Source organism: Coenobita brevimanus, chromosome 2 (assembly GCF_032717465.1).
Source record: "Coenobita brevimanus isolate Jiangsu-jjx chromosome 2, ASM3271746v2, whole genome shotgun sequence".
In the NCBI taxonomy this organism is placed as follows: Eukaryota; Metazoa; Arthropoda; class Malacostraca; order Decapoda; family Coenobitidae; genus Coenobita; species Coenobita brevimanus.
The window spans coordinates 2,092,188-2,108,549 of NC_136955.1; the positions used below are offsets into that span (position 1 = coordinate 2,092,188).

The window sequence follows — 16,362 nt, forward strand, 5'->3', positions numbered from 1 at the left end:
AATTCTACAATAATTTGTAACCATATGCTTCTGCTCAATGACTCGTTTATCATCATCATCCAGACCTCCTTTCCCACCACAAGATAAGGTGAAGTAAGGTACAGAGAGCCAGAAAAAAAACTGACAATGCGATACTAACCAAAGTTTGCCCAAATGAATGAGCCATTCCCATTCAAGCCCCTGGAATCTTGGCTCCAACCAGTACGTAAAAAAATTATTCCACATGAGGCATCACACACACACACACAAATTAGGTAAGAACATACCTATTTGACAGTCAATCTGATGACTGTCATGTTAAAAGGAGTGCCAAGCTCTTTGTCATGCACTCCTCAGCACAACATTCACCCAGGATGGATGGATGAATACTATATACTCACTATCTTTTTTCCCTTTAATGTTGAGCTGGATATCGTAGAAAGTTTCAGTTCTAGAAGAGGTGTAGTCCACATGTTTACACTTGAAGTACGACTGTTAAGGAGAAAAAGGCATCACTACCAGGAGTGGGAGACGAAGATCACTCTGGTTTCAGCGCCCCTCAAAAATCTAAACACTCTAAAAATTGCACTGGTCATACTTAAAGAGAGAGACAGAAACAGAGAGAGAAGAATGTTTCATCTTACCACACTAAGAACTTTCAAATGAAAACTAAGGTTACATATCTGTTCAATTCAGGACAAATATCCTAAAGTTTAATACCTACCCTTCTATTTAACTCCAGAGATCCTGATCTATAAAGAATTCCTACTTAAATTTCTTTCATATCAAGTAAAACTGGATGAAGATAAACCTGATAACTTTTTTCTTCTCTTAGCAAACCAGTGGGAGGACAAGAATCTTAAATACTGCAGTTTACAGGTTAATAAAATCATTTGCCATCTATACAACCATACAACGTCCAGGAAGTCCTCATTGCAGGTTAGGGATGTGTTCCAGCATATCAAACCTTCTCCCATTCAACTAATACTATAACCTGAGAGAGACTGACAAATCAGTTTTATAGGCAGCAGGGTTGTGGAGTCAGATTCGTGAAGTCGTCTGTTTTGGCTGGAGATGGAGTCAGACTCGGTAAAATTCCCACAACTCTGACTCTGACTTTTTTGGTTCTGAAATAGTATCAGTTATATCTTTTCAATACTGTAATGTACACAGTTTATTTTACAACCATGTATAACGATTTATTTATTATGCAAGCACTATTAGTAGAGAATTTAAAATAAAGGCTTAAAAATTATAGCTATCAAAATTCATAAATATTATTCATTTACCTGCATCATGTCCATGTACAGTATATACTTAAGTCGGAGTCAGAGTTGTGCTTGTAAAATTTCTGGAGTCAGAGTCAGGCTCGGGAAATATTATCACCAACTCCACAACCTCGATAGGTAGCAATGGAACTTTTTCCTCCCTCTAGCAGCAAACAGGAATATGAAAAAGCTGACCTGTAATTAGGTCAATTCAATAATCATTATCATCTCCAATTCCTTGCTCTCTCCTGAGAAACTGTGAACAGGGGAAGACAAAAATGCCTCCAGGTTCCCTTATCCTCACAGAACTCTCTCAAACATTCCAAAACCATATACTTACTCTAAACTTCAAACATTTCCAAACCATATACTCTAAACCTCAAACACTCCTCAATTTTATCTCACACACACACCTCTTTCACTAACTCAAACACTCTTCTTCCTTTGCAAATACAGTATACTGTTCCACTCTTCTTCCACACCACATGAGGTCTGCCTCCAACACTACAAGAGGATATTCTTTACTCAACAAATTCATATTCAGTTACTTACCACTGTCTTGCCCTCAAAAAGCCTGGGTATAACACCCTCTACACACGTCCCCTTCATTTTCATCTCCAGTTTGTCAAGCAGCTGAAAAAATGAGGTCTCTTTTAACAGATATTTCTTGAAAGTTTAAAACATCACACTAATTTTTCCAATAATTCACTGCTTTTGCAATACCTGTATCATTAAGACTACTCTGACAAAGGACACAAGTCATATATACAGTAAATGTATAGTAAAACCCCCACGTTTAAGGCCTACCTCTGTTAAGGCAAATAAGTAAAGTGGGCCATGCATTTCCAAAGTCAGTAAACAAAGCTCTAAGCATGGCATCATGCATGAGCCCAAACCCTTACCACTCTGTTTAGTTGCCCTTTACTTCTTGATGACTGAATAAAATGTTGTATATGCTCTTTCAATGGTGGATTGTGCTATGGTATGCCACTCAAGTAAATTCTGTAATCATCATCATCATTAGGACTCCTCCTTTCCCACCCCAGGGCAGGGTGAGAAGCAACAACGTCCAGACAGCCATATTATAAATCTACCTGACACACAAACCTGTTATGATAAGACACCCTTCCTGTCAGTTAGTCTGTCTTAATGGGGTTTTACTATATATGACTGTGTGATCATACAAGCCTTGCCAATAAGCAGCAAAGGCAAGTATAAATCTGTCCATATACCGTATACATATCCTAATCTACTTACCACCCTTAGGAATTCCTGAGCATCATGCTGCATGAAGGAATCTAGTGTCTCCCAGCCAAAAGACTTGGTGAGCTTCTTGGTGCCCACAGGTCTGTCACTTGTCTGAAGCTCGTGGAAAACTCTTTGGAGGGCCAGGGCAACACTCTTGGTGGAGTCGTCACTCTCGGTTGGCATCTTATACACAGCCTACAATGTAATCGGCCAATTGTAATATAAAAATAGGGAAAACAAAAAATAAATACAGTACCGCTACATACAAAATAAAAATGCATTCAGAAAGGAGTACAGTACTGTATACACAGCCTGTAACCCATTAAAAAAAAAAAAAAAAAAAAAAAAAAAAAAAAATCTATGCAATATAAAATGAAATACGGTATGAATGAGTGAGGGCATTTTCAACATTTTGCTACAGAAGCCTCTCCTCCAGTGACAGTTATTTGGAAGATACCATAATCATCATCATCCAGACCTCCTTTCCCACTGTATAGCAAGGTGAGGAGTAGCAACGTCAAGACTGTTTAATATTCCTTTGTTTCTGGATCCTAAATCATCCTAATTAAGAGTTACTGAAGTTGCAGCCCCAGGTTCATCTCAAACGTGAACCTACTGGACTGCAGGCTGATGCTGCCCTTCTCTGGCAGACCACCGCTCTCCTTTCAGGGGTAGGAAGTGGGCTGAGTGATGTTTATATGGCCAGGCAGTGGAACTGCTCAGGTTATATTTGTGTCATCAACTGAAGGTGTACCTCTCCAAGAATGGAGTGTAATGAAAATGATTTACATTTTCTGTGGTCTCTTATACCATGTAAATTAATGTAGCTCCTTGTACTCTAAAATATGAAGTACTTGTGCCCAGCAATATATGACAATCTTTTCATTTAATCTATTCAGGGCACTTTTAATTATCAGTACTTGCCTATCTGTCTAATGTTCACCAGACTCCTTAATCTTGTAAGGGGTGGCTACAAACATCAACTCCATTTCAACTTGTCCCATGCCATTAGGCTGCCCTCCCTCCAGCTCACACCGTTCTCCCTCATCCATTTATCCACCAGTACTTGTGCTCAGTGACATACGTTAACCTTTAAAATGAACTCTTACGACATCAGGATACTGGGAGATACTCACCATGCGCAGCTGACTGGTAAAGTAAAGGACTTGAAGAAGAGAGTTCATATAGCAGGTGGCCCCCTGATTTTTGAGACCAACATAGCCAGTGTGCTTCTTGCTGTCCCATGAAACTCCATGAGGGGCATCTGCTGACACCCACACCTGAACAAGGCAGTACATGTTATTTATCTCTGTCTGGCCTGTGGTTTGTAATGTGTGTGTACATATGCATGTATACATGTGCGTGTAAGTGATGCTGACTAATTTCCAAATCAAGCTTAATTAACAGAAACTCCACTTATATTGATATTAATACTTTTCTTGGAAAGTATGGCAAGTGGGTATTGATTTACAATGTGTCAATACTGTCCCCACCACCCTCTGTCACCTGCTCAATGCCTGTCAATAAAGATTAAAGGAAGTGTCTCCTCTACCTTAAGCAAAAAACAATCGAGTCATCATCACTTTCATAAGCATCACCATCCAAACCTCATTTTTCACTCCACCTTAAGGTCCACAGTGCCACAAAGAACCTGATAAAATAAGCAATTAACCACAGCTTACCAACCAAATGATCCACACTCCTATTCACTCACCATTCAAGCCCCAAGAATCCTGGCTCCACCAAAATTACATGTTCATCCTTCATTTATAAAGGTGCCAACATGCTTGCAAGCATCAGCCCTGGTCACCTAATGGTGGCTCTCCATGATGCTCAATCTGTAGGAGCCTTTCTGTTCAGTCCCTTACCCCTGAGGTAACACACTATGACCTATTCCTAGGTCTTTTCTGGTCTGCTTCTTGCAACTCTACCCTCAATGTTCACAACTCTTACCTTCTGCACCCAGTTGTCATTCTCCACCCTCTCCATGTGCCCACATCATCTCAATCCACTACTTCTCATCACAACAGTAATAATTCCAAGTTCCAACCTTTCTCTCAACTCTTAAATTGCAATCCTAACCCCCTTCCCCCATGCATATCATCCAAGAGTATATGATGTTTTAGTTTTTCGTTTTTAAAGGCTCCAACATGCTTGCATGTGTCGGCCTTGGTCACCTAATGGCAGCTCTCCATGCTGCACGATCCATTGCAGCCTTCCTGTTCAGTCGCTTAACCCTGAGGTCACACTTAATGACCTCGTCCCATGTCTTTCTCGGTCTACCCCTCATAACCCCACCCCCAATATTAACACTTCTCACCTTCCTCACGCAATTATCATCCCCCATCCTCTCCACATGTCCAAACCATCTCAATCTACCTCTCCTCATCACAACACCAATACACTCCAGTCCCATCCTACCTCTCAACTCTTCCATCGTAAACCCAGCCTCCCTCAAATTATCATTTACATAACTTACAGGAAATATGATCTCAATACATAATCCTGTTAAATTTCACGGACTGTATCCAGCCATTGCAGACTGCTTTACGTACTTCACAAGCAATCTCATATAGCTATGTGTCATTAACTGCTATGTATAAAATCCACATCAGTATGTAATTTAAACCGTTTTATTACATGATCCTTTCCTGATGCTAACATGAGCTCCACTAACCTCCACTGTGATGGTGTCATCCTTGATGTAGCCTTTCTCTGGGTCAAGCACATCAGCCCAAGACATAAAATGTGAAAAGCCCCAGTCATTTTCCTTATTGAAGAAAAGGTGCTGGATCTCTGCAAATGAGAAAATTTGGTTAAGTTGGATGGCAATATACTAATGACAATAACTTAATTCTGATTTGAACAAAGAAAACCAGGGTCAGAAAATTTTTACACAAGCAGAAACTCTTCTCTGAAACTGAAATGGAAGCTCAACAGTCTATTTCCAGATGACCAGCAGTCTCACACACCTTCACCTCTCAGTGCATTAGCACTAACATCCACCATCCATACCAAATATATGCTGTGGCTGTCCAATTCAAGACTAGTGTGATGGAACTAAAGAATGTATTTTTATACATAATACTACACCTATGGAACATGTGGGAGATCAACAAAGACTGCTTTAAACTATATTCAGGAGCCACAGATTGCACCCTGCCCCAGCCTGGGCTCAAACCTGCATGCTTTCAGACAGCACGCCACAGTTTAATCCACTTCACAATCGCCTCTCCCTCAACAATAAGCACAGGTACTACAGGTCCTTATTATGTCACTTTTTTATGTCCTGTGCTGATATTATGAGCCATATTAAAACTGAAATGAAAGAGTAAGCCTCCAATTATTAGGGTTCATTTATGGTACACATGTATATTTGTTAGCCTTTATCTAATATTACAGTGCAGCTTGCAATGATATACTGTACAAAGGTCAGACATACTCCAACAGCATTGCATATTACAGAAATTACCACAAAAAAATGGGAGTTTGTCCATAATTTCAAACTCAGTTGTAAGAAAAAGAACCTCAGTCCCCAACAAATTACACACTGATAATCTGAGTTCCAGCATTACCTATAAAGCTGATATTCCAGTTCCCCCATGATGCAGACACGATTAAAAAAATATACTTTTATATTTTGGAGTACAACTCTTTAATATAATGATGGCTGTCTGTAAACTTACCATCAATATCCAGACCTCTTTTCCCAGATATGGATGGGATGATGTTGGGTCCTGAGAGCAAAAACTTGACAGAGAAACTAACCAAAAGTCTGACTAATTAAATAGGCCACATTTTCCTTCACTAGCCATTAATGCCCAAAGAATCCACTCCATATACTCACTTCTAGTAAAAGGTTCCTGTCCTTCCCTGACTGAGAGCAGTCTCAACTCTGCCATAGCATTACAGGACCACGACGTTGACTCTGACTCCCCGTTGCACTGCAGGAAGAACCCCAGTGAGCGCTGAGGCTGGCGGTCCTGCGTCTGGCTGGTACGAGGCATCACCATTATCTTCCAGGGCAGGTTGCGCACGTAACATGGCGGAGACAGCATCGTGTCCTTCAGTTTGCTAAAGTCCTTCACGCGGAACTGGAATTTGGCCTCTGACCGTGCATCGTCTACAAATAAAGTAATGTGCGTTACTATCATCAACATCCTGACTTTTTTCTCCACCTAACATAGCCCAAACCATTTAGACTTAACTGAATGTACAGTACATCATTTGAAAGTAAAGTGAAATGTGCTATCATCATCATCATCATCTTTATTTCCTAACTAAAATAATCTAGATTATTTAGCCTTATCACATATTAATATACAAAGTAAGCACTAAGGCACCTTTGTTGTCCTCCTGTAACATCCATTCTATATCAACGCCTCTGCTACTGTACTTTTGAGATCATTATTTCAGGCATCAGCAACAACTTGATTGTATCCTCACTTCAAGATGGGGTGAGGTAGGAACCAGAGGAAAGGCAGGAGAAAACATCAAAGTGGGAGAACTATGGCCAATGAGACCACTTAAATTTGTCACAATCATTCACATACCAGTAAAACCTCTGAAATCCTGCCTAACTTCACAGCTTTGACCATGTGCACCGATAAATTCGATATAAATTCATATAAACAACGCTAACTAGATGTATGCATACCAAGATGTCAAGGTAACTAGCCCACCTTGCTGAACCTGGAGTGAGGGCCAAGTCCCTTAATGTTGGGATGACCACAATGGTCAGTAAGTACACAGGAGAGAATATATACAGTGAAACTTTCCCAATAACAATCTGTTTATATCCCTCCTCCATTATGGTGGGTGCCCAACATCCGTTTGGCTGCACACTTTCACCCCCTTTCCTGTACAACTCTCTAAGGCAAAAGTTACCCACTATTCTCAGTCAATCATGTATGCAACAGGTCCACTTAAGAATAATTTTCCTCGGTCTGTACTTCCTTCTCCCTATGATCCCCATCTTTAAACATAATGTACCATATATAGAGTTTTAGACTTTTAAAAATGAATGGATCTGTTTCTCCTGGAAAGAAGGATTTTGTGCACTTCTAGCTTAATATTCCTTCTTTGAGAGAGAGAGAGAGAGAGAAAAAAAAATGCATGGATGAAATAACCTCCATTATCCAGACCTTACCCTCATATCTTATATCCAACAACTTATTTCTTACCTTCATCCATGTCCGAGTCATGTAGGGTGGTGGAAGATGACACCTCTTGGGTCTCCCTGTTCATCTGCTCCTCCTCTCCACCTCCTCCTCCACCACCACCTCCCCCTTCTACTGTTTGTACTCCTCCTCCATCACCACCGCCTCCGCCACCACCACCACCGCCGCCGCCACCATCCCCTCCTCCTTCCTCAGTCACCTCTTCTGTAAAGGAAAAAATCAAGCATGTTGGAGCCTTAAAAAATAAAAAACATCTGCATCGTCCAGTCAAATTAAAATTGCTTGGAACCATGCAAATGATGTAAAAAAATCTCGCTAACTCAAACCTTCTTCACAATCAAGCATCCACACTATTAAATAATCCTAATGACAATAGAATATTCTGCTCAACTCTCAATTCTTTCAATAATAACTTTAACAAGTCATCACCTATTCTCCAACCAAAGTCTTCAGATGGTAACACTATAAATGACGCGCGTGGAAAAGCGAACATCCTTGCCGGTACATATGCCAGAAATTCTACTTAAAGGAAGTCAGCCAGAACATCCCTGTACTAGAACTTGACTCTCCTGAAATTGCTCCACTTAAGACACGGACTAGATACCAGTACATAAAATCCATCCTAGACAATTACCCAACCAACAAATCAACAGGTCCACATGGAATTCCTCCAACTGTTTTGAGAAAGTGTTCCCCAGAACTTGCTCCTGTTCTAAATTATTCAAACTACCATATGCATACGTACTTTTTCATTCCCTAATTCCTGGAAAGAAGCCAATATCCACCCAATTCTGAAGAAATTCCTCTGACCCCTCTGATTACAGACCAAGAGCCATCACATATTCTCTTGAAAAAGTTTTTGAGATTGTAATAAGTAAGCACATTGTTAAACATGAATCTAACAACTTAATTAATGACAGACAGTATGTTTTTTGCCACAAAAGATCCACTGTCCATGTACTCAATCTCCTGATTCATACCATCCATCAGTCAAAATGACCAACATGGAGAAACCCATGTAGTAGCCCTTGATATTTCTAAAGCTTTTGACAGTGACACCATTCCCTGCCATCCAAACTCCCTTGCTATGGCCTATCATCTTTTTGTCCCAATGATTTCCTCATATCTCAGTGACAGAAAGATAAAAGTAGATGATGTATACAAATACTCCAATTTCCACTCAATGCCGGCGTGCCACAAGATCAGTTCTGGCTCCAACCCTATTCCTAATTCACATTAATGATCTCTTATATCACCCATAATCTCATCCATTCATAGGCTGATGACTCAACACTTCACTGTTCATTAAAATTTAAATGCCCATTCACAAAGTTTAATACAGTACATCTAACTCACAACTCAGTACAGCAATCTCCAGATATTAAGGCTTACCTAAGATTACTGAATGGGGATAAAATGTCTAATTTAATGCTAGGAAAACCAAATATATACAATTTACTAATAGACTGATTCTGCCTGATTCCTATATTACCTTCAGTGCTACTAATATTCTAATCTCTAAAAGTATTGAAATTCTTGGTGTTTCACTTAACAATGCCCTCTGCTGGATCTCTCACGTTAGAACACCTGCTAAAACCACTTCAAAGAAACTTGAATTATTGTACAGAGTCCTCAACTTCTTCACTGACAAGCAGTTAGCAACAACTTACAAGAGTCACGTGCACTCTCTGCTGGAATATTGCTAACCCTTGTGGAATGGATGTGGAGAGGTTGCACTAAAACAACTGGGCAAAATTCAGAACAAAGCTGTCAGAATTATTAATAAACCTGCTACTACAAATTAACTACCTCCCCTATAAGTAAGAAGGAATGTTGTCTCCCTTGCATTATTTTACAGATATTTTTATGGCACATGCTCAGCCGAAGTTGCAGTCATTGTGCCACCTCTCCACGCCTTTCCCTGCTCTACACGGGCATCTGGTAGCACTCATGACTGGACTGTCACACTGCCATATCGCAGAACTTCTGCCTATCAGAATTCTTTTATTCCCCAAACTGCATCTTTTTGGAATTCACTTCTCCAGAGTGGTTCCCCCCACACTTCAACCTACGGCTGTTCAAGTCCAACAGTTACAGAGTTTTTATGAATGGAGGACACCTGTAATCTGGTGTATGGGTTATTTTTTTTATTCATTTTTTTTTCCTTCCTCCATACATCTTGTTTAATAATAATAATAATAATAAAAAAAAGGGCGGGGGGAGAAAAAGATATAAACAAGTATGTTTTCATCGAACAGAATAGGGCCACTGTCAAAACCACCGCCTCCTTCCATCGTCTGAACTGGTCCACCACAACCATCATCCCCTCCTATTCCCTAAGTCTCCTCTTCTGGAATGCAAAATATTAAGCAGCTACTGTACAGCCTACCCTCCTATATCACAGTTGATACAGACTCCGGTTTTACGATGAACCAGTATGTGCTGAATCACTTACAGTATATATACGATGACCACAAATTTAGAACTCTACTAACGTGTGTGTTAGTGTCAGTGATGGAACAACAATGTGGTGTCAGAGTTCAAGCAGCAAGTGAAGTGAAATAACTGCTGTAGCCTACCAGCCTACATGAGCTAGAAACAAATTACCGTACTAATTTTTACTTATGTTTGGTGCTGAGCAGCAAGTGATGCACAGTGAAGTGAAATAACTACCAGTTAGGCAAGCAGACATTTTTTGACTCGGTGGGTGACCCTTGCCTCAAAAACATATCCTCATTGAATGCGTTACAGTGTTTAAATGATTTGATACGATAAATCGTCATGCAATGGCTCTTTCCAAACACATTCTTATCCTAAATGGAGGGCATGCTGTATATTCCTGGATGTCATATGGTTTGTTTGGGTGAATATTGTGTTAGGAAAAAGTATCTAAACAGAAAATAGGGGTTCCATTCTCTGGGGTGTGGTTGGTTTGGGAGAAGATCACAATAGGTGCATGCAATGGTATCTTATGCAAAAACAGGGGTTCCATTCCTAGGCCTTACGGAAAGGATCACAGGTCGCAAAGTCAAAAGTTTGAATGGTAAATACTATAACAACCCAGGTGTTCAGTATCATGAACACAAAAGCATCTTTAGGAATTTACAAACTGTACTATAATTAACAGTTCCTTGAGCTCCCAGCTCCATCTAGATGGAAAAATATAATGTCATTTTTTAATACTATATATTTGTGAGGATATATCAGATGGGTTTGAGAATAGTTAGACAAAGAGTGACCATCATAAAAAATACACAATCACTGCTTGTGTGAACCTGCCATTTGCCTAAAAATCACTGCATTGACTGCTGGCCAAGACAAGTATGGTATGCAATCAGCAAATGTGCTTGTTTTCTTTTTCTCATTCTTATCTCAAGACACACAAAGCACCCAAAATCTGAGATGACAATACAGATACACAATACACTACCATAATACAGTACAGGTCTAATTTCAACACTGGTTCTCATCTGTGACCTACTTAGACATACCACTACTACGGTATTTTAATAAGCAGCATATAGAAGCTGTGTGTTCTCCGTTGCTAAGCAGTCATGGTATGACTCACATCCACAGGCACATACGGTACAAACACTGCCGACTGAAGCCTTACAGGTACTGTATTTTGAGGCCATTATTGGACTGCTAAACTTCCTCTCTCATACACACACTACAATAAGTCCTTGGTGTATGACAATATCTCAAAATACACTTTTTCATTATCAATGGTACTACAAATCAGGTGAAAATGGCAAAATTGCTTTATTTGGTGAAATGGAGCTTTAACATGCAATTTTTGGAAAACTGCTGCTAAACTAAGTAAAAGAAATCTCCCAAAACATGATGTTCTGTAAGTTTTAATTTTCATAAAGCTCTCACAACACAACAAAAGCAATACAATACATCATCATCATCCTAACCGCTATTTTCCATTATAAAGATGGGACTAGAATGATGAAGAAATGGGAAAATGAGCCAAGTTTATGTGGGCAGGGCTTTGCACTCCAGATGTTTGTGAGAGGTGGCATAAATCCTTAATCTGACTGGACATTCCCCCAATATACTCCTTTCCTCCAATGACCTAATATTGCCATCTCCCCATCTTAGCTAAATGCAGAGATGTAACATTAGATTAACACTAGAATGTAATGCTAGTCATGAAAAAGTGTTATAGAAAGAATGCAGCGCTGTGGTATTGTCTTCTTCAGCCCCTGAGCTATGTGAAATAAGCAACAAAAGGATGAAAATCTAGGCCAAGTTAACGTGAAAGACTCTAGTTTAGATATCTGCTCGACTGAGACAATCACTATTCATAATCTATCAGCTATGGAATGAAAAGCTCTTAATCAGACCAGGACAAAATTGTGCTTATGGTAAATGTTCCAGGCAGTTCCGTGTAAAAACGAGACTTACGGCCTTGTGTCGAGCAGTTACCAGCACCAATAATGGGATAGGTGTCAAGAGAGGTGTAACTGGTTCAAAGCCAGGCACAGACCAAGAATGGATACTGACTGGCTACCTGCAGCTACTGAAAGAGTGTGTGAGTGGAGGGCTGCAGCCTCTTGCACAATTTTGCTCACAAAATGGACTGGAAACAACAGCTCATTGGACATGCCATTTAATCTTTCTTTTTTGTTACTCTTGGGTAAGTCGCAGTTTATGAATTTTAAAAAGACCATCTTTAAAGCATTTTTGAGGGGTTGTGAATCTTGTTTTGGGCACACATGTTATAGTTCATCCTTAGGACCTACCATTGGCAGTCCTTTCAACCAAACCATGGAACCACTAGGACCCAACCTTGATCTATGTAGGGAAAGTTCTGGATAATCTGGTACAAACTTCACATTCACTCAGCTATGCAGAATAGAAGGTTTCATACCTCTTTAATAAAAATTTATTGTGCATCTGTTTTATTCTTTTCTACATAACTGAGAAACTCCTATGTTGATACTAAATTACTATGGAAAAGTTGCTACGACAACTCCAGTGCCAACAAGATGATAACCTGATCACTTCACTGGACAAAAGTGAGAGAAAAGCCCTATTCACAAATGCTGTACACTTAAAGTCTCTACTGTACCTTTTTCACCCTAACTGGGCCAGATTTTCATCCTTTTGCAGCCCATTTCATGTAGCTCAGTGGAAGAATAAGGCAAAACCGCACCTTGACATTCTTTCTATTGCATCATTTTCTGGCACTGATCTATTGTTAAGAGTCAGCATTCAAGATGAGATGTCAATTTTACGAAAAGTCAGGGTAATTTGAGTATAGCTGCTACCTTATCACACAGCAGCTCAGGAATGTTCAGTTTGCTCCCATACCATAGCAAGCTAAGGACATCCTAGGCTGCCTGACCGACTTTTCAAAACAAATTAACCTGACAATGATACCTAACTCCTTCCACTTTAGTTGATGTCCGAGTGTAGTCTGACTGGAAGAATGATTTGACTATGGCAACAACCAATAAGACATTCCTACATCATGACTAAGACTTGTGTGATATGAGGGATGAATAATGAGGTGTGTCTGAGGGTTAGGTGTAAGTTTGTATTCTTATAAGCTTCTGAAGATCTCTAACACTGTTTCCTAGCTAGTTTATTTCTGTATCTGGTGCATTAATACCCAGGCTTCTTTTACAGCTGCTAGACTCACTGGAATAACATGTGTTGTGCTTATGTGACGCTGCCTTGTCCAAGTCTCTCATCACTGCTATGTGCCATGTACCCAATCTATGACAACATATAAAGGATATGAATAACTACGTGACAATATCAAGCTGTAGTACGGCAAGCAAAACAATCACTAAGAGGTGCTTGGAAGCCTCTCGACATAATGAGAATACAGCAATACACCTTTAGACCACATGAAGATACCGTAGTAAGCCCAAACAAACCTAACCTTAACACCCACTGGACCTAACTAGTAGCCTTCAGAGGTTTAAATGCACTGAATCAGGGAACTACCTACTGTATTTAATTTCGTTCATACCATCTCTAAAGTGTTTTATTCAGCAGAGGGGGGACTTTGCAAACTAGATGGGCCAGAGAGAGCATTACATAAAACCCTTCAATGTGATGCTACCCTCACACGAGTTTATCCAGATGCAGAAGAAATCAGGCTGTGAAATGGGCCAAAGGAGACTCTCTCTCCCTCCCTCTCTTCCATTCTATTTATTTATTTATTTTCTACTCTGGCACTTGAGATGCTTGGAGTTCAACCAAATCATGTGGAGGCAGAAAGAATAAACTATAAGGGACATAATAAGATCAATGGGGTTAGCTACTATGAGAGGCCTTTCCTCAGTAGAATGAAACTGACAGAAGATTCAAAATTAACTAAAAACTCCCCACTCAACTTTAAATGGTTAAGAACTAAAATATATATCCAAAGGCTACACCAAACCAAAGAGAGGATGGTTTTCAGGTTGATCTGGCCCTAAGGTCAATCTACCAACTTAATTTACTCAAACCTAACCTAACTTTGCAACCTAATCTAACCAAACAACCATTCTAATGTAACCCAACAATCTAAAATAACCAAAGTCTAACCTAACAACCATTCTAACAACCTAACAATCTGACTAACCAATCTAAACTAACTAAAATTACCAAAATCTAACCCAACACTCATTCTAATGACCTAACAAGCTAACCAATCGAACAACCTGAGTAACTCAGGGTTATATAGCTTTGGGCACAGAATATTTAGTCTAGCCTTCTTCCAAAATACAAACTAAAATTTATGCTTCTCAGGCAATCTTCTCTTCAAGTTCCTCCATCAAATCTTGTTGAGTCATCACACTATGTGCCTATTTGTCAAAGCTGGATGTCAAGAAAACATTTTTTTAAAACATGTGTAGCTAATGTTGATAATGTTACTACAGCTCTAGGACTAGGAGACTAATCAATCTTTTAATTTTGAAATCCCTACTGCCCCATTACGACGAATCATGATCTACATCACAAAAAACACAAATGGCAAAAAGACATATGGTATGAAAATTGGCGTTACAGAAGGAATTTATTATTACACAGAAAAACATGACAAAATCCTAAACAAGCTTATGTACTCTCAGCAAAAAAGTGAATTTGGTTTTTATCAATCACACAGGTACACAGAAAAACATACAGTACACAAAAATTATAATGCACAGACGGCTATCCAGGCAACTTATCATTACATGGAAAAACATGGCCAAATCTTAACAGTAACAAACATGCCTATGGTCTCTCAGCTTCCCTAAGACTGTGAATTACCAGACGATAAATCATTAGTCATACATACGATAAAACACCTGTGAATATTTTACGTCACGGTACCTTAGCAATTTAATATTAATTGGAAAAAAAAGGCAAAAACCTCATTAGTTTCAAAACAACCCTGATCTCTCGGCTTCCGAAAGACGTCAACGGCAACAAACGGATCAGAGTGCGTGCCTTTCTGAACGAAACCATTTTTTACCACCGATCTTAATGGGTTGTAAATAAAATGCCTCTTACCCTCCTGTGTGTCCATGAGCTCGAGTTCCTTCTCTGGGGTGGGTGGTTCGGTGACGTGGTTCATGACTGGTGGTGCTGTAGGGGGGGGGCTGTTGGGGGTGGGTGGGCCAAGTAGGTGGGCACGGCCTCCTCCTCCTGCCCCTCCTCCTCCTCCTCCAGAACCCTTATTACCTCGCCGGCGCTCACGACTCCCAGCACAGCCGTTCTTGCCGGACACGGGGACTTTGAGGGCGTGCTTGCTGGCTATGCGCCCAATGTCTGCAGGTTAACGCCACCCCCGTCACCAGGGGCAACCAGAACCACATATACACCCAAGCCACAGCCAGCCTCGCGCCCCAGCTCACACAGGCCCCAGTATTATGGTGTACCGGTGCAGCCTCCACAGCCCCAGTACTTGTCAACCCCAGGCCACCAGTCTTCTGAAACAACCAATACTAACCCTGCCAAGCCCTTTGACCGCCTCCTTTCACATCCCTGCCACCCTCTGCACCATCGCCGAGTCCCAGAGGCCAGTAAAAATGAGGTAAAACGCCCCTAAACCGCGAAATAAGACCGACTCTGAAAACTGTGGCGTCAGAAAGTGTTGGAACCATGACCAAGGCTCCAAACAAACGGGAAAATGGCGCTCACATGCAACACTCAAATACCCTCTTCGATTTTTTTCCAATTACCGGGTTTAGCTGCGGATTTGCTGGAAATGGATATTTGATTAATAATTATGGGTACTTATTAATATACCCTATGGCTATACAATTGCGGAAAACATTTACTGAAGATATCAAAGGTACTGAAGTAAAAGATCCTTGAATACCGAAGATGAACAAGGCGGTAAATTTAAATGGATATGTTCATGCGTATGTCTTCCATCGCGTCTTAATCTACCTTTTTCCTCCGTATCCACCTCCTTTCTTACATTTAACTCCATTTGCCTTGACACATCATGCACAGCGCCAAGTGAATAGGCTTTAATTACTTCCATATTCGTCTTACAATCTATTCTACGTTTGCCATTCTCTATTCTCTTGACTTCCATTACAAGGACATCAGAGTATACTTCATTTACCTTAACTTGGCGCAGATTTATGTCCAGTTGCAATTTATCCCGCATAGTTCAGTGGTAAAATAAAACAATGTTAGGCTCTATATCCTTTTGACAGCATTTCTTTGTGACTGACAACATACAGGGT

The 16,362-nt window shown here is 40.2% G+C and overlaps 1 protein-coding gene across 3 annotated transcripts in view; it reads right to left on the reverse strand.

Moving 5' to 3' along the window:
• The window catches only part of Usp7 (Ubiquitin-specific protease 7), a 35,215-nt gene extending 19,445 nt beyond the window's left edge, over positions 1 to 15,770 (reverse strand). For 2 of the 3 annotated variants that reach the window (XM_080265502.1, XM_080265498.1), the window contains exons 1-8: positions 15,176 to 15,770; positions 7,679 to 7,879; positions 6,343 to 6,618; positions 5,173 to 5,291; positions 3,632 to 3,775; positions 2,505 to 2,690; positions 1,800 to 1,880; positions 381 to 471 (exon numbers count right to left, since the gene is read on the reverse strand). In XM_080265502.1, coding sequence (XP_080121628.1) covers positions 381 to 471; positions 1,800 to 1,880; positions 2,505 to 2,690; positions 3,632 to 3,775; positions 5,173 to 5,291; positions 6,343 to 6,618; positions 7,679 to 7,879; positions 15,176 to 15,239 — 1,162 coding nt within the window. In that variant the 5' untranslated portion in view covers positions 15,240 to 15,770. Of the gene's footprint in view, positions 1 to 380; positions 472 to 1,799; positions 1,881 to 2,504; positions 2,691 to 3,631; positions 3,776 to 5,172; positions 5,292 to 6,342; positions 6,619 to 7,678; positions 7,880 to 15,175 lie in introns of those variants that run through there. The other variant, XM_080265509.1, reaches the window with a different exon arrangement.
• Between the last annotated feature and the right edge of the window lie 592 nt (positions 15,771 to 16,362).